Below are 25,192 nucleotides of genomic sequence, written 5' to 3'. Positions count from 1 at the left end.
AGACTTACAATATGTTCATACATATACAGCAAAGGAAGTTTGAGGTTCTATGTTGCTTCAGTATATTTGAAAATGTAAGCAACCAATGCCTTTATGTTTTTTTAGCATTAGAAAGGCAATGAAAGTGGGGTATATATAGTTACATAGTTACATAGTTAGTCAGGTTGAAAAAAGACACAAGTCCATCTGGTTCAACCAAAAAAAAGCAAAACAAAAGTATTGAAAACCCAACCATTCAATCCCATATACACAATCCTATACCCGCAGTTGATCCAGAGGAAAGCGAAAAAACACAACAAAGCATGATCCAATTTGCTACAGCAGGGGAAAAAAATTCCTTCCTGATCCCCCAAGATGCAATCGGATATTCCCTGGATCAGCTTTACATAAAAAAATGTTAGTACCCATTTATATTATGTACACCTAGGAAAGAATTCAGGCCTTTTTTGAAGCAATCTAGTGAGCTAGCCAGAACCCCCTCTGGAGGGAGTCTATTGCACATTTTCACAGCTCTTACGATGAAGAAACCTATCCATATTTAGAGACGAAATCTGTTTTCCTCTAGACGTAAAGAGTGCCCCCTTGTCCTCTGTGTTGACCTTAAAGTGAACAACTCAACACCAAGTTCACTATATGGACCCCTTATGTATTTATACATGTTGATCATATCCCCCCTTAATCTCCTCTTGTCAAGACTCAAGAGAGAATAAATTCAGTTCCTCTAATCTTTTCTCATAGCTGAGGTCCTCCTTCCCTTTTATCAGTTTGGTTGCTCTTCTCTGCACTTTCTCCAGTTCCCCGATATCCTTTTATATATATATATATATATATATATATATATATATATATATATATATATATATATTGCTTTAATTTTAAATGGTTAAAGGTAGAGCATCTTTTCCTTACTTGCAAAACAGTGTTTAGGAGTTTGTTTCATTATCTTATATTTCACTATTTTAATCCCTGATAATACAAGAGGCCAGAATATAAGGTATACTTACACTAGACATGGTTTATCTGAACCATGCTAGAGTATGATTATCCCCACTCCTCAGTTGGTCTGCGCTAACAATGTGCTTGAAAAGAATCGTTCCTGGGCATGCTTTCATCATCACCTCTGCCAGCCAGAGTATGGTAATCCCTATTCCATGCTCCATTCTCTGTGAGTGCTGAGTGATCTATGAGAGTTCTGTGCTCGGGCACAGTTTGCACTGTACCAGACTCCAAGTTATTCATGCCCCAGACCACCCCTTTCAAGTGATCCTTGGTATGGTCCAGAGAGCTAACATTAAACAAATGAACCAGACTAAGGGAGTGAACCATGCCTAGGCATGGTTAAAATACCAAATATAAGTATCCTCCTAAATCAACTCAATAACCTCCTCCCCTAACTAAGAGTAGCACTAAAACCAAAACCTTTTTTTCTTTTTGGATAGAGTAAAGAAAGTTTATAACCATCTATAAAACATATACAGAATTAAGGTGTGCAGTCGATAGTAACTTAAAGCGGAGTTCCACCCAAAAGTGAAACCTCCACTCATTTGCTTCCTCCCCCCCTTGGTGCTACATTTGGCACCTTTCAGGGGGAGGGGGAATGGGTACCTGTTTTTGATTGGTACCCTTCCCCACTTTCGGGAGAAGTCCCTCGGAAGTTTGGCCCCCTCCTCCTTTACCCGCTGCCGAGCCAGTAGGAATGCACAGTGCGCTTCACACATGCGCAGTAGGGACCTGCCTGTGAAGCCGCAAGGCTTCACTGCCAGGTTCCCTTACCGGCAATGGCAACGGCAGCACCCGACAGCGATTGAAACATCAGCTGCAGTGTCGACATCGCTGGACTCCAGGACAGGTAAGTGTCCTAATATTAAAAGTCAGCAGCTATAGTATGTGTAGCTGCTGACTTTTAATTTTTGGAGGGGGAGGCTGGAATATCATTCAAAAAAATAAATCACTTAGAGCAACACATTCATGTGAATGATAAATAGTGCATTAACATCATATACAGTGCATAAATCCTTATATAAAGTGCATGAACAGAAATAAAAGTCCTCTTAAAGTGCAAATATAGTGCCCAGCGTACAATCCTCCACACTCTTCTTTCCTAAAACATGAAACATGTTAGACCAGATCATATCACCAGTGTCACTGAAGCCTCTTCACTAGTGTTGAGCGAACACGGACTGTATTATTCGTGTTCGTACCGAATAATTGGATTTTTTGTACCCGAACACGGACACGGACACTTTACTGTATGTTCGGGTAAAAATCCGTGTTCGGTCGTTTTATTTCCGGGTTTTGCATGCTTTGGCGCTCTTTTCATGGCGGGCTTTCAACAGCCAATCAACAATCGTTTAACTGGTGTGCCTTAAGCCATCCCAGCCATGCCTGCAAATGTCTTAGTAGCTGTGATTGGCCGTCTGAAGCATGTGACCAAGTCTTTATAAGTTCGAGGCAGCCGCAGCGGCGTCATTATGCTGCTTATATCAGGGACAGAGCACACATCAACGTGCTGGCTGCTGATTAGGGAAAGATAGGCAGGAAAAAACCATTTGTGTCCGGATAGAATTGAGGGACAGGTCGGAGTGTTTAGGCAGGGCGAGTTGTAGGCATTTTAGGGATAGAGTCTGCTGAATTATAGGGTCAGTGTCTTCTACAAACTACAATCGATATTGCTGTGTGGGGGGTGGGGTGAATCTGCACTCAATCCTGATCTACGATCTCTTCTCAATCCTGTTAGGGACAGAGTCTGCTGAATTTTAGGGAAACTGTGTTCTACAAACTACAATCGATATTGCTGTGTGGTGTGGGATTGGAGATAGGCAGGTGTCAGTGATCCACATCCATTTTTCTGTGTGTGAGCTGCAGTGAACACAATCTTTTTGGGCTGCAGTGAACACAATCTTTTTGGGCTGCAGTGAACACAATCTTTTTGGGCTGCAGTGAACACAATCTTTTTGGGCTGCAGTGAACACAATCTTTTTGGGGTGCAGTGAACAAAATCTTTTTGGGGTGCAGTGAACACAATCCTTTTTGGTGTGCAGTGAACACAATCTTTGTGGGGTGCAGTGAACAAAATCCTTTGTGGGGTGCAGTGAACACAATCTTTTTGGGGTGCAGTGAACAAAATCCTTTTTGGGGTGCAGTGAACACAATCTTTTTGGGGTGCAGTGAACAAAATCCTTTGTGGGGTGCAGTGAACACAATCTTTTTGGGGTGCAGTGAACACAATCTTTTTGGGGTGGAGTGAACAACATCCTTTTTGGGGTGCAGTGAACAAAATCCTTTTTGGGGTGCAGTGAACACAATCTTTTTGGGGTGCAGTGAACACAATCTTTGTGGGGTGCAGTGAACACAATCTTTTTGGGGTGGAGTGAACAACATCCTTTTTGGGGTGCAGTGAACAACATCCTTTTTGGGGTGCAGTGAACACAATCTTTTTGGGGTGCAGTGAACACAATCTTTGTGGGGTACAGTGAACAGAATCTTTGTGGGGTGCAGTGAACACAATCTTTGGGGGGTACAGTGAACACAATCTTTTTGGGGTGCAGTGAACCCAATCTTTTTGGGGTGGAGTGAACAAAATCATTTTTGGGGTGCAGTGAACAACATCCTTTTTGGGGTGCAGTGATCAAAATCCTTTTTGGGGTGCAGTGAACACAATCTTTTTGGGGTGCAGTGAACAAAATCCTTTGTGGGGTGCAGTGAACAGAATCTTTGTGGGGTGCAGTGAACACAATCTTTGGGGGGTACAGTGAACACAATCTTTTTGGGGTGCAGTGAACACAATCTTTGTGGGGTACAGTGAACAGAATCTTTGTGGGGTGCAGTGAACACAATCTTTGGGGGGTACAGTGAACACAATCTTTTTGGGGTGCAGTGAACACAATCTTTGGGGGGTACAGTGAACACAATCTTTTTGGGGTGCAGTGAACACAATCTTTGTGGGGTGCAGTGAACACAATCTTTGGGGGGGTACAGTGAACACAATCTTTTTGGGGTGCAGTGAACAACATCCTTTTAGGGTGCAGTGAACACAATCTTTGTGGGGTGCAGTGAACAACATCCTTTTAGGGTGCAGTGAACACAATCTTTGTGGGGTACAGTGAACAGAATCTTTGTGGGGTGCAGTGAACACAATCTTTGGGGGGTACAGTGAACACAATCTTTGTGAGGTGCAGTGAACACAATCTTTGTGGGGTGCAGTGAACACAATCATTGTGGGGTGCAGTGAACTCAATCTTTGTGGGGTACAGTGAACACAATCTCATACTTCTGAAGATTTGAGGGTGCTGCCTGTTCCATACTCCCCCTACTCCTCATCTAGCCTTTTAGGGGTACAAACAATAGTAATTGGGGCCTAGTGTGGTTGTGTACGTGTGATATACATACACTTTTTTTGGATCATATTTTCTATTCCGCTATTTAATCAAAAACCTTTGGGGATCAGTTAAATTGGGGGATAGTCTGTGTTGGTACGTGTGAGAGAGATCCACCTTTCCAAGTTGTTGGGGTTCATCTCATACTTCTGAAGGTTTGAGGGTGCTGCCTGTTCCATACTCCCCCTACTCCTAGCCTTTTAGGGGTACAAACAATAGTAATTGGGGCCTAGTGTGGTTGTGTACGTGTGATATACATACACTTTTTTTGGATCATATTTTCTATTCCGCTATTTAATCAAAAACCTTTGGGGATCAGTTAAATTGGGGGATAGTCTGTGTTGGTACGTGTGAGAGAGATCCACCTTTCCAAGTTGTTGGGGTTCATCTCATACTTCTGAAGGTTTGAGGGTGCTGCCTGTTCCATACCCCCCCTACTCCTCATCTAGCCTTTTAGGGGTACAAACAATAGTAATTGGGGCCTAGTGTGGTTGTGTACGTGTGATATACATACACTTTTTTTGGATCATATTTTCTATTCCGCTATTTAATCAAAAACCTTTGGGGATCAGTTAAATTGGGGGATAGTCTGTGTTGGTACGTGTGAGAGAGATCCACCTTTCCAAGTTGTTGGGGTTCATCTCATACTTCTGAAGGTTTGAGGGTGCTGCCTGTTCCATACTCCCCCTACTCCTAGCCTTTTAGGGGTACAAACAATAGTAATTGGGGCCTAGTGTGGTTGTGTACGTGTGATATACATACACTTTTTTTGGATCATATTTTCTATTCCGCTATTTAATCAAAAACCTTTGGGGATCAGTTAAATTGGGGGATAGTCTGTGTTGGTACGTGTGAGAGAGATCCACCTTTCCAAGTTGTTGGGGTTCATCTCATACTTCTGAAGGTTTGAGGGTGCTGCCTGTTCCATACTCCCCCTACTCCTAGCCTTTTAGGGGTACAAACAATAGTAATTGGGGCCTAGTGTGGTTGTGTACGTGTGATATACATACACTTTTTTTGGATCATATTTTCTATTCCGCTATTTAATCAAAAACCTTTGGGGATCAGTTAAATTGGGGGATAGTCTGTGTTGGTACGTGTGAGAGAGATCCACCTTTCCAAGTTGTTGGGGTTCATCTCATACTTCTGAAGGTTTGAGGGTGCTGCCTGTTCCATACCCCCCCTACTCCTCATCTAGCCTTTTAGGGGTACAAACAATAGTAATTGGGGCCTAGTGTGGTTGTGTACGTGTGATATACATACACTTTTTTTGGATCATATTTTCTATTCCGCTATTTAATCAAAAACCTTTGGGGATCAGTTAAATTGGGGGATAGTCTGTGTTGGTACGTGTGAGAGAGATCCACCTTTCCAAGTTGTTGGGGTTCATCTCATACTTCTGAAGGTTTGAGGGTGCTGCCTGTTCCATACCCCCCCTACTCCTCATCTAGCCTTTTAGGGGTACAAACAATAGTAATTGGGGCCTAGTGTGGTTGTGTACGTGTGATATACATACACTTTTTTTGGATCATATTTTCTATTCCGCTATTTAATCAAAAACCTTTGGGGATCAGTTAAATTGGGGGATAGTCTGTGTTGGTACGTGTGAGAGAGATCCACCTTTCCAAGTTGTTGGGGTTCATCTCATACTTCTGAAGGTTTGAGGGTGCTGCCTGTTCCATACTCCCCCTACTCCTCATCTAGCCTTTTAGGGGTACAAACAATAGTAATTGGGGCCTAGTGTGGTTGTGTACGTGTGATATACATACACTTTTTTTGGATCATATTTTCTATTCCGCTATTTAATCAAAAACCTTTGGGGATCAGTTAAATTGGGGGATAGTCTGTGTTGGTACGTGTGAGAGAGATCCACCTTTCCAAGTTGTTGGGGTTCATCTCATACTTCTGAAGGTTTGAGGGTGCTGCCTGTTCCATACTCCCCCTACTCCTAGCCTTTTAGGGGTACAAACAATAGTAATTGGGGCCTAGTGTGGTTGTGTACGTGTGATATACATACACTTTTTTTGGATCATATTTTCTATTCCGCTATTTAATCAAAAACCTTTGGGGATCAGTTAAATTGGAAGATAGTCTGTGTTGGTACGTGTGAGAGAGATCCACCTTTCCAAGTTGTTGGGGTTCATCTCATACTTCTGAAGGTTTGAGGGTGCTGCCTGTTCCATACTCCCCCTACTCCTAGCCTTTTAGGGGTACAAACAATAGTAATTGGGGCCTAGTGTGGTTGTGTACGTGTGATATACATACACTTTTTTTGGATCATATTTTCTATTCCGCTATTTAATCAAAAACCTTTGGGGATCAGTTAAATTGGGGGATAGTCTGTGTTGGTACGTGTGAGAGAGATCCACCTTTCCAAGTTGTTGGGGTTCATCTCATACTTCTGAAGGTTTGAGGGTGCTGCCTGTTCCATACTCCCCCTACTCCTCATCTAGCCTTTTAGGGGTACAAACAATAGTAATTGGGGCCCAGTGTGGTTGTGTACGTGTGATATACATACACTTTTTTTGGATCATATTTTCTATTCCGCTATTTAATCAAAAACCTTTGGGGATCAGTTAAATTGGGGGATAGTCTGTGTTGGTACGTGTGAGAGAGATCCACCTTTCCAAGTTGTTGGGGTTCATCTCATACTTCTGAAGGTTTGAGGGTGCTGCCTGTTCCATACCCCCCCTACTCCTCATCTAGCCTTTTAGGGGTACAAACAATAGTAATTGGGGCCTAGTGTGGTTGTGTACGTGTGATATACATACACTTTTTTTGGATCATATTTTCTATTCCGCTATTTAATCAAAAACCTTTGGGGATCAGTTAAATTGGGGGATAGTCTGTGTTGGTACGTGTGAGAGAGATCCACCTTTCCAAGTTGTTGGGGTTCATCTCATACTTCTGAAGGTTTGAGGGTGCTGCCTGTTCCATACCCCCCCTACTCCTCATCTAGCCTTTTAGGGGTACAAACAATAGTAATTGGGGCCTAGTGTGGTTGTGTACGTGTGATATACATACACTTTTTTTGGATCATATTTTCTATTCCGCTATTTAATCAAAAACCTTTGGGGATCAGTTAAATTGGGGGATAGTCTGTGTTGGTACGTGTGAGAGAGATCCACCTTTCCAAGTTGTTGGGGTTCATCTCATACTTCTGAAGGTTTGAGGGTGCTGCCTGTTCCATACCCCCCCTACTCCTCATCTAGCCTTTTAGGGGTACAAACAATAGTAATTGGGGCCTAGTGTGGTTGTGTACGTGTGATATACATACACTTTTTTTGGATCATATTTTCTATTCCGCTATTTAATCAAAAACCTTTGGGGATCAGTTAAATTGGGGGATAGTCTGTGTTGGTACGTGTGAGAGAGATCCACCTTTCCAAGTTGTTGGGGTTCATCTCATACTTCTGAAGGTTTGAGGGTGCTGCCTGTTCCATACTCCCCCTACTCCTCATCTAGCCTTTTAGGGGTACAAACAATAGTAATTGGGGCCCAGTGTGGTTGTGTACGTGTGATATACATACACTTTTTTTGGATCATATTTTCTATTCCGCTATTTAATTTAACTGGGCCTCCATGCGAGACCTGTGTGCCTTGTTGCGCTGTTTTGAGTACTCCACCAACATGGCCAGTGGCAATGACGCCGTTCTCAGCTTAACTATCCCACTTCTATGCCTCCTTGAAAAAACAATTCGGGCGATGATGGAAGAGGATGTGGCACAGGATGAGGAGGAGGAGGAGGATGAAGAGGTAACATTTCCAAGGCTTTCAGGGCAGTCATTCGCAAGGGGCTCCGAGGGTGGGTTCCTGCACACGCAAACGCCAGGGACGCAATTGTCCAGCAGGGGCACAGTTCTGGAGGATGAGGAGGATGAGGAGGAGGAGGAGCTGGAGGAGGAGATGGAACCATGTTCACAGCAGGGTGGCACCCAGGCCAGCTCATGGCCATCACTGGTGCGTGGCTGGGGGGATACAGAGGACACGGACGATACACCTCCCACAGAGGACAGCCTTTCGTTGCCTCTGGGCAGCCTGGCACACATGAGCGATTACATGCTGCAGTGTCTCCACAACGACCGCCGAGTTGCCCACATTCTAACTTGTGCTGATTACTGGGTGGCCACGCTGCTGGATCCCCGTTACAAGGACAACGTACCGTCCTTAATTCACTCACTGGAGCGCGATCGCAAGATGCGCGAGTACAAGCGCACGCTGGTAGACGCCATGCTGCTGGCATTCCCATCTGACAGCGGGGCCACAGTGGAAGCACAAGGCAGAGGAGGAGGAGGAGGAGGTCGCCAACGCAACCAGGGCACCGCCAGCACCTCAGAAGGCAGGGTTAGCATGGCCGAAATGTGGAAAAGCTTTGTCAGCACGCCACAACAAACAGCAGCACCAGCAGCTCAGATGGAACGTCTTAGCAGGAGGCAGCATTTTACCAACATGGTGGAGCAGTATGTGTGCACACGCCTACATGTAGTGAATGACGGGTCTGCCCCCTTCAACTTCTGGGTCTCCAAATTGGGCACATGGCCTGAGCTTGCCCTTTACGCCTTGGAGGTGCTGGCGTGCCCTGCAGCCAGTGTATTATCTGAACGGGTATTTAGCACGGCTGGGGGCGTTATAACAGACAAGCGCAGCCGCCTGTCCAGAGACAATGTGGACAAGCTCACGTTCATTAAAATGAACCAGGCATGGATCCCACGGGACTTTTCCGTACCTTATGCAGAATAGCAATGGATACCGACCTTACCCACCCATTGTTCCATTTTTGCTCTTTCTCACTCTTTTGGGGTGTACCCTCATTTAAAATTTTTGAAAAGAAGCAGTGTTGGCTACCTCGTCCTCCTCCTCAGGGCCAGATTAATGTAGGGGCTATTGGAGCTGCAGCTCCAGGCCCCTACCTTTTATATAGGCCCCGGGTTGGCCATATTCATTCACTGTTACCGCTCTTCTGTCACTTGTAAACACAGAAGTCTGGCTTCTATGCTCGCTTCCCCAGGCAGCACCCTCAGAACCTCCCCACACAGCGTGAAGGCCGGACAAGGAGGGACAGTTGGCGATGCATGGATGTGTTTATGGGCTTCAGAGACAGCATCCCATGTTGAATTAGGCATGCATGGCTGCACCCTTCCTCCTCTGGGTGCATGGCAAGGCACGGCCCTTAAGGCCCTTCAAAATCCTCAGCACCAAGCCCATGATGCTGTTAATCCGGCCCTGGTCCTCCTCCACCGCCGCTTCCACCTACACCGCCCATAGGTGTGCGCAGCCTATTGCATTAAGGTGTGCACCCCAAAGTTGAAATACACATGCATGTGTTTGCCAGCAGGGAGAGTAATGTATCGGGGCCATGTACCTGTAGGCAAGGAGAAATAGAGCAGAGCAGGTCCCAGGGAGATCTTTCCCATCTCCTCACTGGCAATGCTATGTGCCCTAGGTGATTAGGGTGTGCCCAGGCACACCCAGCACACCCTGTGCGCACGCCTATGTCACCGCCACATCCACCACCACCTCAACCTCCCTCCTACTCCATATGGGCCTCGTCCTTCAGAGATGAAGAAGAACATTGTTTTATTTTTCTGTTTTTTTTTGTTATTTTAAGTTATTTCCCTATCCACATTTGTTTGCAGAGCACTTGCCATGCTCTTAATTACGTTTTGCTGCCATTTGCAGCACTCTAGCCCTTTCCTTTGGTGTTTTAGAGCCATTTTAGTGCCTTAAAGTTCGGGTCCCCATTGACTTCAATGGGGTTCGGTGTCCGGGAAAAGTTCGGTAAAAGTCCGGGACACGGACCCGGACTTTTTTTTAAAGTTCGGCCGAACCCGTCGAACACGGACATCTAGGTGTCCGCTCAACCCTACTCTTCACCAAATATTTTAAAAAAACTCCTTACCAGATTTTCAGATCTCACAAAGAGATCACAAAATGCCTTGCTGCTCAGCAGCCAAATGAACCACGCTTCAAGGAAAAAAAGACTCTCCAGGTTCCAAAGGCAATGCACTCAACAAAGGGATTTTCGTGTTGCCTTAGGAACCTGTAGAGTCTTTTTTTCCCGGAACGTAGTTTTCTGAGCAGCAAGGTATTCTGTGATCTCTTTGTGGGATCTGAAAATCTGGTATGGAGCTTTTTTAACTCTTTGTGGTGAAGAGGCTTCGGTGACACTCTGTGGTGGTGTGATCTGGTCTAACATTTTTTTTAACACATACGGTACTTTAAATATCAGTTTAGGAGGATCAACTTTTTCATTCTATAGTAAGCTTGATTACAAATGCAACTTGGGTAACTGCTTGACACAAGAAACAGAGTGAAAACCACATTGCAGTGTGTGCTGTTTTTATTATTACGTGTAGCTTGCAATCAAGGATATCTTTTGATATTGTGGACAATAGAGTACTAGATTTTCCTTTTATTCGCACAGTCACTGGCCCCTCCAATATATCTGAGCGTGGAAGATCGACTATGAGTGGGTGAGCTGTTTACAACTCTCGTCATTGGTACAAAGTAGCAAATTAGGACGTGAACTCCAGTGATGGCACCGTTGTTCTTTCAGGGTCTTGTTGATCAGATGGGGTCTCTTTCTTATCTATAGGACTTACCTGTTATTTGCTGTTGGCTGTTAACCGATAACCAAATTTGTTTCCTTCTGTACATGAAGATCAAGATGGCAAAAACAAGGACTAGGAGCAATACTACCAAAGTCACAGGGAGTATTGACACTAGATTATTTGTGTTACTTGTCTCTATAGAGAAAACAGAAAATCATTATTTGTATTTTAAAGCAAAGATACGGAATACTATTGATAAAGTAGAATGAAGGTGGAGTAAAGAAAGTTACATATACTTATATTTCTGTTGGGAATGAATTCCAGCAGGCTAAACCACTAACGTTTCATTATTGTATCTTCTGGTGCCTATCTAGTAGTAAAGCAGGTGTTTTGGATAGGTGTTATAGAGCCCAGTCGTCACAGCCATTACCACGGGATATCTTGTTGTATTTTTCATTATTTTAAATTATGGTGAGTGAATCGTAAGTGAAGTCAAATGAATGAGGAATAAAACGTAGAGTATGAGAAGGGCTGTGCTAGGTAGGCAAAGTTGGTAATTCAAATAGGGATATTTTTGTACAAGATTCCCTGGCTAATATAAGAATCCCATGGTTGATTCGAGCTTCTGACACTTTCCCAAAACCCTTAAACCATGTCATCCAACCAGCGACAACATTGGCCACATAGCCACATATCTAAGGCACTGCCAAATGTTTGTGTAAAGGGATAATTGCACTTAAAGCTGAACCCCAGTCAAACAACTAACAACAAATACTAAAACAGTGATGAAATACGTGTATGCAAATTGAGTAACATTTCGAAGTCTGTTCACACATACTTGGTATTTTATGCAAATCAACAGCCCTGCATATATCGATGGGTGACCTCACTTTTCCCTGTTAAAGATAAGCAATAAAGTTTGGTCCTTTCTCCAATCTTAGCTTGAAAATTGGATAATGAAGGACCAGCAGCACACTAATAAGGCCTTCTCTTTGCTCTTTTGATGCGTGGAAGAATATGGAAATCTAATAGTAGAGAATGTTGGGTGCCGTCCCTAAATGCCAATGAGCCCAGAAAGATCCTGCCACATCCCTAAGAGCATATGAGAAAAAGGGTGTATCAAATGGTATTGGTGTTCCAATACACCAGACCCTGAGTGAGCCCCACAGGGAGCTGTGTATTCTGAGGAAGCACCCAACCTGGGACTTTAAAGTCCCAGGTTGGGTGCTTCCTCAGAATACACGGTTCCCTGTGGGGCTCACTCAAGGTCTGGTGTATTGGAACACCAATACCATTTGATACACCCTTTTTCTAATGTGGAAATCTAATTTCAGGCTGCTATACTGGCAGTATTTAAAATTAACATGAACAGAAGAAACCAAGCACCAAACAATCAGTGCAAAAGTCCATATAGCCTTTATTCTTGACATTGAAGTCACAACCAGTGGAAAAAAGAATCCCCCTTTATCAGCAGGTTTAGTTGTTTAAGTTCCAATACCATTGAGTTCTGAATATTCACCCTTGTTTAAAATATCCATCCAAAAGGTTTTATCACAGTCCATATTGGAACTCTAGCAACCAAACATGAGGCCCAATGAATATACCGTGTTAGTTACTGTTTTTTTTACTGGTTGGGATTTCACTGTCAAGAATAAAGGATATATGGACTTTTGGACTGATCCCTTGTGTAAGCTTAGCACTAACCCTAACCCTTGTTATAACCCTAATACTAACCCCCTTGTAAGCTTAACATGAACCTTTCCTGTAATCCTAACTCTCCATGTAACCCTAACCCTCACATTAGCCTGCCCTGAAACCTTAACACTAATTACAGTATCTTCCCCATCACAATTGCTTGTTGACCACATTAGCAAATATTTATAGTGCTTATATCTCATTGTTTAATTTACTCATAGCCCCAGAGATTTCATAAGCTGCATTCTTTGGTCTATTGCTTTAGGCACAACATAGTTTCCCTGTTATCTGTAGGTCAGGGGTACATCAGTACACCTTCTACCAAAGCATAGTTGCTGGGGTTTCTGCCTTGCCTCCCCAACCTTCATACACAGTATAACCTCTTGTAGCCACTATATATTGCCAGTCCTTCTGACATTGATAGGCATACTTTAGGTATAACCCATAGCAATTTTTCAATAGGGTTTGAAAAGGTCACACAGCAACACCAAACTTTACAATTAGTTCTATAAGGATTGTACAATGGATAACACAATGACCTTCTGTCACTGGGTGTGGGGTCCCTGGATGTGCAGTCGCTAAAATTTCATAAGAATCAGAGGACTCTGCAAAAGAGATGGTAAAAAATAGTTCATTAAAGTGAAATTATATAAGATATTTTTAGTGAGCTCATATTTGCAATATTTTTGTAAATTTCCGTAGGAGAATGTACTGTAAATGAGCAAAGGCTTTGGTTTTCTTTTATGTATAACTGGTAGCATTTTTTAGTATGTGATAGTTTTATGTAAGCCTGACACTCCTGAACTGACATGGAGATAATACAAGACGTCACCAAAAGTGATATCTATGGTATGCTACTGCGCCCCAACAGTTTCACACGTATTGTGCATCCTCAGGAATAGTCAATACTTGCAAAACATGTTGAGGTGCAGCAGCGTACCATAGATGTCACTTCCGGGGACTTCTGGTTATATAATTTCCTGTAATTGGAAAGCACACCAACTCGGAGGTGCAGAGCGGAAGTGAGCATTTGGTATTTAGCATTGCTGGATGAACTAAGTGCCGTTTAAGGGCACTATACCATGTGAGTTTTCACAATCTTTTATTATAACAGTTTTAGCATAATAAACATGTGCAAATGTAGCACCCTTGTCCTAAGCAGGGTTGCTAGGAAATTTAGTAGTGCTAGGTGGTAGCTAGCCTGACTGATTTATAGTCTTGTGTTCATTGGATTTCCCTCCTAATCCTGGTTTGGCTGTATTTCTCCCTTCTGTCAGTAGGTGGCACTGTTACCTTTGGCATTAGTGTAATAAATTACAGTCAGTCAGGTTATGGATATGTAAGTTTCTCTCAGCCAATCACACTGGTAGCGGAGCATGCTGGGAGAGACTATGTGACGAATGCCCATTTGCTACTGGAGGAGTGTGGAGGCCAGCCTCCTGCCCACGGACTACGGGCCCTGGCTTGTAGGGGAGCGCGGCTCTGTGTGGGGGTGTATGCTGGGGGACCCTTGGAGAACTGTTACTTTGAATTCAAGTCCATGTCACCCCAAGAGACACAGACTCTGGGCCTAAGCTGCCTATACAACAAAGGACTTCACACAATGAGAGACTAAACAGATGCTAACGACATAAGACTAAGCTATTGTCTACTGTGGGGATGTGTATTGACACTTATAATAAGGTGTGTTGAAAACGAAGACGGGCAGTCTGCGAGCCTATGTCTTCTGCTTTCATCTGTTTAGAGGTGGTGTGTGTTCACACTTCTAGGAATGCGTAATCGGCTATGTTTTGGGCTTGTTGTTTGTTGAGTCAATTATGATAATGCTAATCTTGTCTGAGCCTACAGTGTCATTTACCTATTGTTTCTGTCCAGATGGCCAGGTATGTTAATAATGTTCTGTATACATACATTTGCATATGATGTAATCAAGCACCTAAGACTGTATATATTGGAAGTGAGTTGTTGAATAAAGAGTCTTTGTTTTACCCTTCATCGAGCTTAGGCTGATGTTTGGGGGGAATTGTGGGCCATAGTCACTGCATCACATGGGATTCCAGAGACCTAAGACAGAAATACTTGGTCGAAGTATTGGGGGTCCGTTACAGACTATTTATTTGGAGGAAGTCAGGTGATCTGTCTCTTACTACCCAAACCCCTGTCTGGGTGGGTGTGTGAGGAACAGCTGCTGGGTAGGCTTGAAGCCTGAGGCCTAACCCTGTGCTCATGGCTCTGGAAGGGAGAGCCTGCATACTGCTTGGAAGAGTGAAGGAAGGGAGGAAGACCAGAGATGGAGTACCAGAGGTGACTCTGCCATGGACCAGGGAACCATGGAGAGCCTGGGAAAGCATCCAGAAAGAATCATCCTCAGAGTTCATGCATCTTCTGTGAGTTACCTGCTGTTGCTATAGGAGACAGCTGATGCTACTAAGTACAGATAGCTTCAGGAGACTGGAACCAGGGGAGAGGAGTTGCCTCCCAGGTCAGTCTATTGCTTAAGGCTCTTTTTCTGTACTGCTGTCTGCCTATTCTACATTTTTGTCTAAGGAGTCTGCCAATCTGACGTTTTTCACTAAGTGTGTCCTCTTCTGCTCTCCGCTCTTCTCCCCTCTGCTCTTCTGCTCTTTTGCCCTTCTGCTCTTTTGACTCCTCTGGTCTTCTTCTTCCTCCGGTCTTCTTCCGATGCTGTCCTGGTGATTATGCCGGTCTCCTGTCTCTGCAGCTTATTATATAGCCATTAGGGGCGTGGCCTCCCAGTGACATCACCGGGAGGCCCCGTCCCCTCATGTCACCGACGACGTTTTTAAAGTGGAACTAAACCCACTAATTTAATTGTTTTCCAAAAGAAAAAGCTTTTGTTAGGAATCCTCAATAAATTCTTTAAATGCTTAATCAAACATAAAACTGTTTATTTTTGCAGTGTTTTCATCTGCCTACTGGTGCATGTGCAGTGTATGCTACATTCAAGGCATGCCTCTTGTGATAACTGTTGCCAATTGTGAAGAATAATTTATGGTAAAGAAGGGGATGTTAATGTCCTTCCTTGCCTAAAGCAAGGCTTGGGGTGTTACATAGTATGTCCTGGAGTTGGGATTACTGACCTTGGATTACTTCATTCTTTTGGCAAGTTCCCACCATATACATTTATTGCCAAGTTTTATCTTACCAGCAGTTGAATGGTGCCTATTTTATTCGGTTAGTCTGTTGCCTTCCTATAACTCATGATTAAGACAGGAAAATAAGTTCTATTCATCTGTTACCAGCACAGTATTTTATTCCAAATATAATGTTGTTTGTTGCTATAATGGAGTAAGTATGAGGTTTCATAACTCGATAGGGATGACGTTCAGAGGCCCTGCTACCATGGACCCACAACCAGGGCTTTTATTTTCTCTGAAAATTGGTACAGGAACTCAACCACGAACCCCCAAAAACCCCTCCTCCCACACATACACACCTTCCAAACCGCTTTAAATAGTGTGTGTGGTCAAATTTCACTAACAGTGTGAGGGTCTTAAAGGGGCATTGAATACAAGGAGTGTATTACGTGCAGAGTTGGCGGTGGTTGCACACAGAGTGATGAGTTTGGGAGTGCACTACGTACATAGTGCATGGTTCAGGGGTGCACTCCATATAGAGTGCAGAGTTTAGGGGTGCACCACACACACACACACGCACACACAATACAGAGTTCAGCCTTCTGCCACAGCTGCTTACCTCTGCATTTCGATCCACATCTCATTTTTACCCCTCTTCAGCTCTGACCTCTGCATGCAACCCCCTCTCCACTGCCCCATCTTCTCCCCACCTCTTTAAAAGCTCCATAATCTTCCACATGTCTTACTTTTATATGCTGCAGCACCAAGTCGGCTCTAATACCTCCCCACACACTGTATCTCTCACACTCAGAGAAATCATCCAGTGAGGGTGTAGGCATCTACAATACACCTGCATCTCCCCTGTCCCCTTCCTGCATTCAGTGGGAGCCACTCAGAATATCAGATCTGTGCGCGCCGTTGGGAGACAAGCTGTCACTTGTAAACACTGAAGCTGGACTTCTGTGTTTATAAGTGATAGTGGTGAGCAGGGAGCAGATGGCATGAGCCAGAGTTCCACCAAGTTCCAGCTAAAGAAAATCCCTGCCCACAACAGATCTAGAAAATTCAAAGTTTGCTACTCAGTGAAGTATTGTAGGATTTAGCCAAACTGAATTTTCTATAACCGTATTGCACTACCTGGCCTTTAATCTTAGATTGGCTGGCTTATAAAAGGCCAATATGGGGGCTTTTGGATGAGAAATCCACTCAGGAAAAAAAGGATGAGGCAGCTATATTGACAACGTACCTTATATCTGTGATTTCCTAATTGTTTCTGTCTGACTGCAATTGTTTTTTCAAGTATTTTTCTTTTTTTTTTAAATAGTGACAACAGTGGAATATGCCTATGCAATGTACAGGGGGATGCAGCCCCTTTCATGGACAATCAGCACAGCAGCTTACAGCTTCCTTTTGGAGAGCATGCAACAGGGTAATCTGTAGCCTGGAGATTGTGAGAGACAGGGCAGAGTGTTGTTACCCCATAGTGCTATGTATAGAATATTTAAAACTGTGCAGGCACAAACAAAAGAAAAAATTCAGATATACTTGATAAAAGAATTTAGTAGGGACGGGGCAGTAAATGAGCTGTTCAAATAGGTCATCGCATATGAACACAATTCAGGTCTTTTTTTTTTTTTTTGGTCAACAAAAATGTTAAGTGCCAAGAAAAGATGCCAGTCTTTGTGTACCGTTAAAAGATGTGCCATTAAATACCAGACAACTTTTTAGCTTTTGCACCTAGGGTGTTGGCACCGAATTTTCAAAACAAGCACAGGCCTAAATTGGCCCTTTTCCACTGCATGGAACCGAACGGTTCAGCTCGTGTTTGCGTTTTTCCACTGCATTGTACCGCATGGTACAGTGTTGGAACGGTTCGCTACGGTACGGCGGCGCTTTTCCAATACATGGAACCGAACGGTACGGCTCACTTAAACAGTACTACTTTGGTTGTGGTTCCAAGAGGGCCGTACCGGTACCATATCCCACAATCCTTTGCATGCAGCCTTGACTGTTTGTCACTACTAGCCACTGATTGGTCAGAGAATCGTTGTTATCCCACCCACTTACTATTAGTGGAAAAGCAAACCGTACCAAACCGTTCCAACACCATACCATGCGGTACCATGCAGTGGAAAACCAAACCAAGCCAAGCAGGGCCGAGTGGAGCCGAGCCGGTACTTGCAGTGGAAAAGTGCCAAATGTGGACCCAAAAGACTCAGAAAAGAAGGCCAAATGTAAGGGGGTGATTTTTGTAATTTTTTGACAAAGGGAAGGGAAGAAGAAAAAGGGAGAGAGGTATCAGGAGATCAAATTGCTGATAAGAGTGGCAGCAAAAGCATGAATAAGAGGGAAAGATTTTTTGGACTTTTCTTAGTTAAATGGATATTTAAAAAATAGTATTAATTTTACCAGTAACATTTGCAGTGGGTGTTTGGTAGTGCTCTGTGATTCAGACCTTTTTTTTAAAAGCCAGCTTCTCTGTCACAAATCCTCTCACTGCACTAAACACTCTCTGACATGGCACCTGCAATGGGGTAAGGCATTACCTTGAGGGCTACCTTCATCCAACAGAATATCCTCAACGCCCAGTAGTTAATTTTTTTATTTATCCATTTGCAGTCCCTGCCATTGTTTGTTTGACCAAGGCAGGGATGGCTTACGAAGGGAAAATAATATATATATGATTAAAGAATTAAAGTAGGTGTTGGTAAGTGCTGCATTGACTTTCAAGTCTTCACTGTGGAGAATGACAGGCAGCCTATGACCATAGGATTGTATACTTAATTTTAGCCGTTACCTGCCCTTTCCAGCTTATGCTTGGAGAAAGACATCTGGAAAAGACCAACAAGAGCTAAAAGAAATTAAAATAAGTCTCCCACCTGATATGGCATTGCTGTTCCTGTCCACGTTTGCTTCATCTGGGCAGGGAGGGGAAAAAACATGAAAAAGGTGATGTTAATGTGGGACCACCCAAGCAAATAACTTTGCAATAGAGTTGCAGTAAATGTTTTTATGATCATATCTGTAGGCCAGCCTTTTTCAACCAGGGTGCCATGGCACCATGGTGTGCCTCCTTGGTTCTTCAGGAGTGCCTTGGCAAAATGCCTACAAATTGCAACAGGTTTTTACATTGCAGCATTACAATCCTGGGCACCATGCGGGTCAAGCAACTGGCATCCTGACAACCAATGACATCACTGGTTAATAAGGAGAATGACAGGTGCTTGCATAGAATCCTTGTTTACTCCTCCTCTTCCCCTCTCCATCAGCACTGGGGTCACATTAGCAATTAGAAGAAGAGAAACTAAGGGAGAAAAGAAACGCTAGAATACTAGTCAGTACCAGTTTGCAATAGTGGAGGAATAAATCACTTCTAACGTTGGATGGCCCATGTGTGTGGATGTTGCTGCTACTGTATATGTAAAACTGTTCGTTTCGTTTTTTTATTTTTTTACATTTTAGAAGGAGGTGCCTCGAGATTGAGTTTTAAAGGGTGCTGCAACTGAAAAAAGGTTGAGAAACACTGTGTTAGGATATAACGCGTATGCTCTAAGAGGAACACAAGAAATATGTTGGAGAAAGAGGTCACATCAGTAATGCTCACCATATACTACTTTCCTGCAGAAGCAGAGGAACCTGGCCTTTGCTGTGTGCAGCCAGACCACCGCAATGATACCAAATATTACAAAAAATTAATAAAAAAAAGATCAAAAATATAAATAAACTTATATTTTTTAAATTATTTTATAACATAAGTAAAACATTAAAAAATATTATATTAAATATATGTTAAATATTAACGTTGTATCCCGGCGGTGTCTGGCGGCGGATCTTCCTCCGATGCTCTGTGCCCCGGCTTCCGTCTCCTGCGACATGACGTTCGCAGGTGGGGTGGAACCAGCGGCAAATTCAAATGTAAAACACACCAAACACACTGATGCAATTCGAAATAAAATAAATTCACATTAGTTTGCCCCCAAGTGCCCTTTCCTGCAATTTTACTGTACTTCTTATGTATGTATATATATATATATATATATATATATATATATATATATATATATATATATATTTGTATACATATATATATGTATACACGTACAAATATATATATATATACATACATACATAAAAAGTACAGTAAAACTGCAGGAAAGGGCACTGGGGGGGAAAATAATGTGAATTTATTTTATTTTGAATTGTATCAGTGTGTTTGGTGTGTTTTACATTTGAATTTTCCGCCGGTTCCACCCCCCCCCCCCCCTGCGAACGTAAGTTTGTGTTTTACAAATTTCAACAGGATTCAACAAACCCTCCATTAATTGAACCTGAGCATATGTGCCCATTTATATAACCCAATTATGCTATGGCATTGCCCATTCCAAAATAATGTCTTCATTGAAGGAGGTCCTTGAATATTATGCAAAAGAAATTCTTGCAAGGTAAGTCTTGGCTTCAGACACTATTCTTTATTTGATCTAAGCAAATGATCTAAGCAAATGTTATTCTTTAACCACTTAAGCCCCGGAGGATTTTCCTGCTAAAAGACCAGGGGGTATTTTGCGATTCGGCACTGCGTGACTTTAACGGACAATTGCGCGGTCGTGCGACACTGTACCTAAACGAATTTGACGTCCTTTTTTTCCCACAAACAGAGCTTTCTTTTGGTGGTATTTGATCACCTGTGCGATTTTTTGATCACGCGCTATAAACAAAAAAAGAGCGACAATTTTGCAAAAATAGCAATATTTTTCATATTTTTTTATATGAAATTCCCCAAAAAAAATGAAAAAATCAAAATTTTTTAAAATTTTTGGCCAATTTGTTTTATCCTACCTATGTTTGGTAAAAAAAATTGCAAAAAGCGTATTTTGATTGGTTTGCGCAAAAGTTATCGCGTTTACTAACAAAGGGAAAGATTTTTGTCATTTTTGTTGTTTTTTTTTTAACGCGTAATGGCGGCGATCTGCGATTTTTTTTTTTGCGGTACTGCGACATTGCGGCGGACAGATCGGACCCTTGACTGACATTTTTGACACTTTTGGGGTTACCAGTGACATTTCTACAGTAATCAGTGCTATACATATGCACTGTTACTGTAAAAATACACTGGCAGTGAAGGGGTTAACTTTATTTGGGAGGGAGGGGCTGTGTGTGTCCCTAGGGGCATGGTTTCTACTGTGATTGGCTGTGGCTCTAGCTGTAAGGACACTGATCAACGCATCTACATACTAGATCCGAGTAATCAGTGTCTTTACAGCGAGGAGAATGACAGGTGGCTTGTTTACACAAGCTGCCTGACATTCTCCCTCTCCCCCGACGATCGCCGAGTGGCCGGCGGACATCGGGTCCGCTGGTCACACGCGCGGGGGGGTCCGTGACCGCGCGGGAGCGGGAGCGCGCCTCCGCGGGCGCGCGCTCGCTCCCCAGACCCTCCCAGGCTAGTGACGTTAATTAACGTCACTCTGCCTGGCAGGGGCTGACCGCCGCAGTAAATCTACTTGCGGCGGTCGGCAAGCGGTTAATGAAAGTAAATTAAAGCTTAGGTCCACTTTATAAAATCCGTCTCGATAATTTCAGTAAAATATTTTATTAAGTATTTGTATAAAAAGTTTTGTTTTAGGTCTTGTTGTGTTAAATGCACAGTGACTATAGTGTATAATCTAAACTTTAATTTCCGTGATTAGTTCCCAACACAGAAAAAAATCTTTGAATAGTGCTGACTGGCTATTCTGACAAAGCAAATGTGCAATCGACATACTGTATGGCCAATCCTTACACTATGCAGCCCATATGGGCAATCCTTATATTACCCAGACCATATGGGCAATCCTTATACTACGCAGCCCACAAATAGGCAATAATTTGAATACATTGTCAAAGAAAATAACAGTGACCAAAAAAAATCTAAAAACCAGTATGACTATCCCCTTGGTCCGGGCATCTGTTCCAGCAGCAGGATATTGTTTCTGTCTGCCCAATGACCAGACTCATCCTTAGTTCCCACAGAAGGAAAATACTGCAAATACCTCCTCCTCTCACTCTTCCCTTCTCTACAGAATCAGCTCACTGCTCTAGCCACTGTATGAATATGCCATCAAAATACTAGTGGTTAGACTCTGCCTGTGCCACATCCCTCATGAACTATATAAAATTGTTTCCCCTGAATATTGGGAATTTTTAGGCACTTTTATGTTTGACTATACACATGAAAAAATGTTTATAAAAAAAATTATATATTTTATTAATACATGTTAAAAAATTGGTTATTACATATACAAGAAATACATGACAATGTTAACACGACACAATGTATACACATTACGATAGACTGCGAATACACCAACTGTGAAGGATGCGATGATGGAGTTGTAAGTTTCTCCATCCTACGCGTTTCAGAGAACAAAAACTCTCCTTTATCAGAATTATGGGAGGTGTCACCTAAAGTCAATCACATGACATTGCACGTAAACATTACATGTATCCTCTTGAAACTTCTGCTTGTCCACCCAATTTTTTGACACCCTATATGAGGCTTGTTCATTAAAAAACCACGGCGGGAAGTTGTAATTATAGAATTTTCAAATTTTTTGTGGTAAAATAGCCACAAGTGTAGAAAACAGGTGTCACTGAGACCTGAAAGACTCCATCCCTGAAACTCCAAGACTATAATGAATGTGCTCAGGTTGGAAGTATTGAATTCCCTGGAATCTAGTTGTTATCAGGATGGTGCGTAGTAAGGTGTCATCAGTTGGAAGCACACAGCTAAAAGCACACAGCTTGAACATTGTCATGTATTTTTTGTATATGTAATAACCAATTTTGTATTAATAAAATATATAATTTTTATAAACATTTTTTCATTTGTATGATCAAACATAAAAGTGCCTAAAAAGTCCCAATATTCAGGGGAAACAATTTTGTACTGTATGAATGTGCTACAGCACTACTCCAATCTATGTTGGACCCAGTGGGAACTCCTGGAGACCTGGTCATTTTTTTTAGTTTATCTGGTGTCTCTGCCTTAAAACCAGAGAGCCCCCAATTATAGAAAAAGGGGGGGTTGTCATCACTGAGAAAAGGAGATACAGATACTAAAAACGTTTTGTCTGTAGTTGGGTATTAAGTGCAATGTAACAGAAATTAATTTCTAGAAAGTACTCTGTTACGTGCAGAGATTGAACTATTGCTCAAAATTTTAAAAGCTTCATGATAAACTCTATTATACACTATTTCTCATTTTTAGGCATTGCATACATGAAAAATCATGTTCACTGAGATTGTTTAATCAACAATTTCAAAGAAAATACATTAAAACAATACCTTATTACACTATTCATACATTGTTTTGGCTACTACAAATTAACACAAAGTAGGGGTTGCATCATGTCAGCTCCAGACTCCAGGTTCAGGAGCTGAGCTGGATTCTAACCTTAGCTCCATTCCAGCAATAGCAGCTTAGCTCCAGCTCCTGAGATTGTCTAAAAAATTGGATCCACTCAGTTCGAGCTCCAGACAATGGAGTCATCTCCCAATTTTAAAGAGATATTAAAGGCAAGATTTAAAAGAATAAAAAATAAAAAATACAAACATGTTATAATTACCTGCTTTGTGCAATGGTTTACACAGAACAGCTGATCCTCCTCTTCTTGGGTTGCCCACTGGCGCTCCTGGTCGTGCCCTTCTGCTGAGTGCCCCCAGAGTAAACAGCTGGCTCGCTCCTGAGCCGCTGCTCTGAGTGTCCATTAAGACACAGTGCCGCAACTCAACCCCACCCCCTCTCTCTTATCATTGGCTCACTGGCTGTGGTTGACAGCAGAAAGATAGCAAAAAGAGGGGCGCCCTGACCTTGTGCATTACCACTAAAAACATTTATTGAAATAGTAAAATGCATAAAATATACTCACAAGAATCAACAATTCCATGAATGCATGAGCAGCATTTCTTGGCTCTGAGGAAGGGGGTTCGCCCTCAAAACGAGTCAGCCAAAGCCACAACAGCTCTGTGTGATTTATCACGCGCGGTTCAGCATCACGCAGTGCCGGACCACCTTTGAGTCATTTTCATGCATTCATGGAATTGTTGATATCACACTATTCTTGTGAGTATATTTTATGCATTTTACTATTTTAATAAATGTTTTTAGTGGTAATGCACTAGGTCGGTGCGCCCCTTTTTTTGCTATCTTTCTCTAGTTTGTATCGGATACCCTTGGTCCCGAGGTGGCAGCAAGACCTTCAGTCATACCCATCCACTTTTATTGGAAACTTGCCTCTTCCTTCCCATTTTTGCACTTGAGCATAGGAGATTTGAACTACATTTTGTGGTTGACAGCAGCAGGAGCCAATGGCTCCTACTGCTGTCTCAGCCAATGAGGAGGGAGAGTCCCTGGAGAGCTGAGGCTCTCGTGCACATTGCTGGGTTGAGATGGGGCTCAGGTAAGTTTTAGAGGAGCTGTTGCACATAGACCGATGCTGCATCCACCTAGGTAAGAATAATTCCTAAAAAAAAAAACACAATACCCCTACATTTTTCATATTTTAAACCTACACCCACTTTAACATGGCCATAGACAGGTATTTTCATTTTGCCAGCCGGATGAAAGAAAAAGAAAAAAGGATTCCTCCACCACACGAAAAAGGTGGATGGAGGAAGCCCCCCACCGGAACACAGTATTCTGACAGCAGACCACTCAGCTCATTTCCTGATCAGCAGCTGCAGTCGCAGATAGACAAATGTTTTCCAACATGTCCCATCGACAGAAGCTTATCAAACTACTTTTGACGATCAGGGCCAACCACACACTATTTGAAATTAGGCCAGTCCCTGCTAAACCAGACACATTTTGGCCAGTCAATATCTATCACACATATCAAAGTGCTCTACATCATCTAGGACAGTGGCGCACCTTGGCACTCCAGATGTTTTGGAACTACATTTCCCATGATGCTCATGCACTCTGCAGTGTAGTTAAGCCTCCTGGGAAATGTAGTTCCAAAACATCTGGAGTGACAAGGTTCACCATCACTGCTCTAGGAACTATATGCTAATGGTACATTTTGTACTAGTTCATAGGTCATATTATACTTGGTCATATTCATTTGTGCTAAGGAAATCCTGTTAGACAGCCAAACATTAGTATTTGAATTGGCTATACACCAAAAATCTAAACTAAATAATTAATTGTGTATAGGTTTAATTTAACCCTTAACTTAGCACCTAAATGTAGCCTTACCCTGACACTTAACTACTGTATATCCCCATATTTCTTGACCATAATAGTTATGACCTGTTCGGAAAGCCAGTTACTCTAACCTACTGTATACATGCTTACAGATAGTGGCTATGGAGCTTGTAAATCCCCTTGTGAGGCAGTTGATCCACAAGCTCATTGCTGAAACTCTGCAAAGCCTTCCCCGAAGGATAGTTAAAACCACTTCCTCTGTATACCCCGCCAACAAACACAAAAAAA

The 25,192-nt window shown here is 42.7% G+C and overlaps 1 protein-coding gene across 4 annotated transcripts in view; it reads right to left on the bottom strand.

Annotated features, from left to right (window-relative positions):
* Nucleotides 1-25,192, bottom strand: part of LOC309543374 (Fc receptor-like protein 3) — a 69,179-nt gene that overhangs the window by 3,662 nt on the left and 40,325 nt on the right. Inside the window, exons 6-8 of one of the 4 annotated variants that reach the window (XM_082242846.1) lie at nucleotides 18,600-18,638; nucleotides 13,162-13,227; nucleotides 10,979-11,122 (exon numbers count right to left, since the gene is read on the bottom strand). In XM_082242846.1, coding sequence (XP_082098972.1) covers nucleotides 10,979-11,122; nucleotides 13,162-13,227; nucleotides 18,600-18,638 — 249 coding nt within the window. The remainder of the gene's footprint in view (nucleotides 1-10,978; nucleotides 11,123-13,161; nucleotides 13,228-18,599; nucleotides 18,639-25,192) is intronic. The other 3 variants (XM_082242848.1, XM_082242847.1, XM_082242849.1) reach the window with 3 other exon arrangements.

The sequence above is a fragment of the Pelophylax lessonae genome (genome assembly GCF_965119305.1).
Source record: "Pelophylax lessonae genome assembly, chromosome: 13".
Taxonomy (NCBI): domain Eukaryota; kingdom Metazoa; phylum Chordata; class Amphibia; order Anura; family Ranidae; genus Pelophylax; species Pelophylax lessonae.
This window is presented reverse-complemented; position numbering and strand designations above follow the sequence as displayed.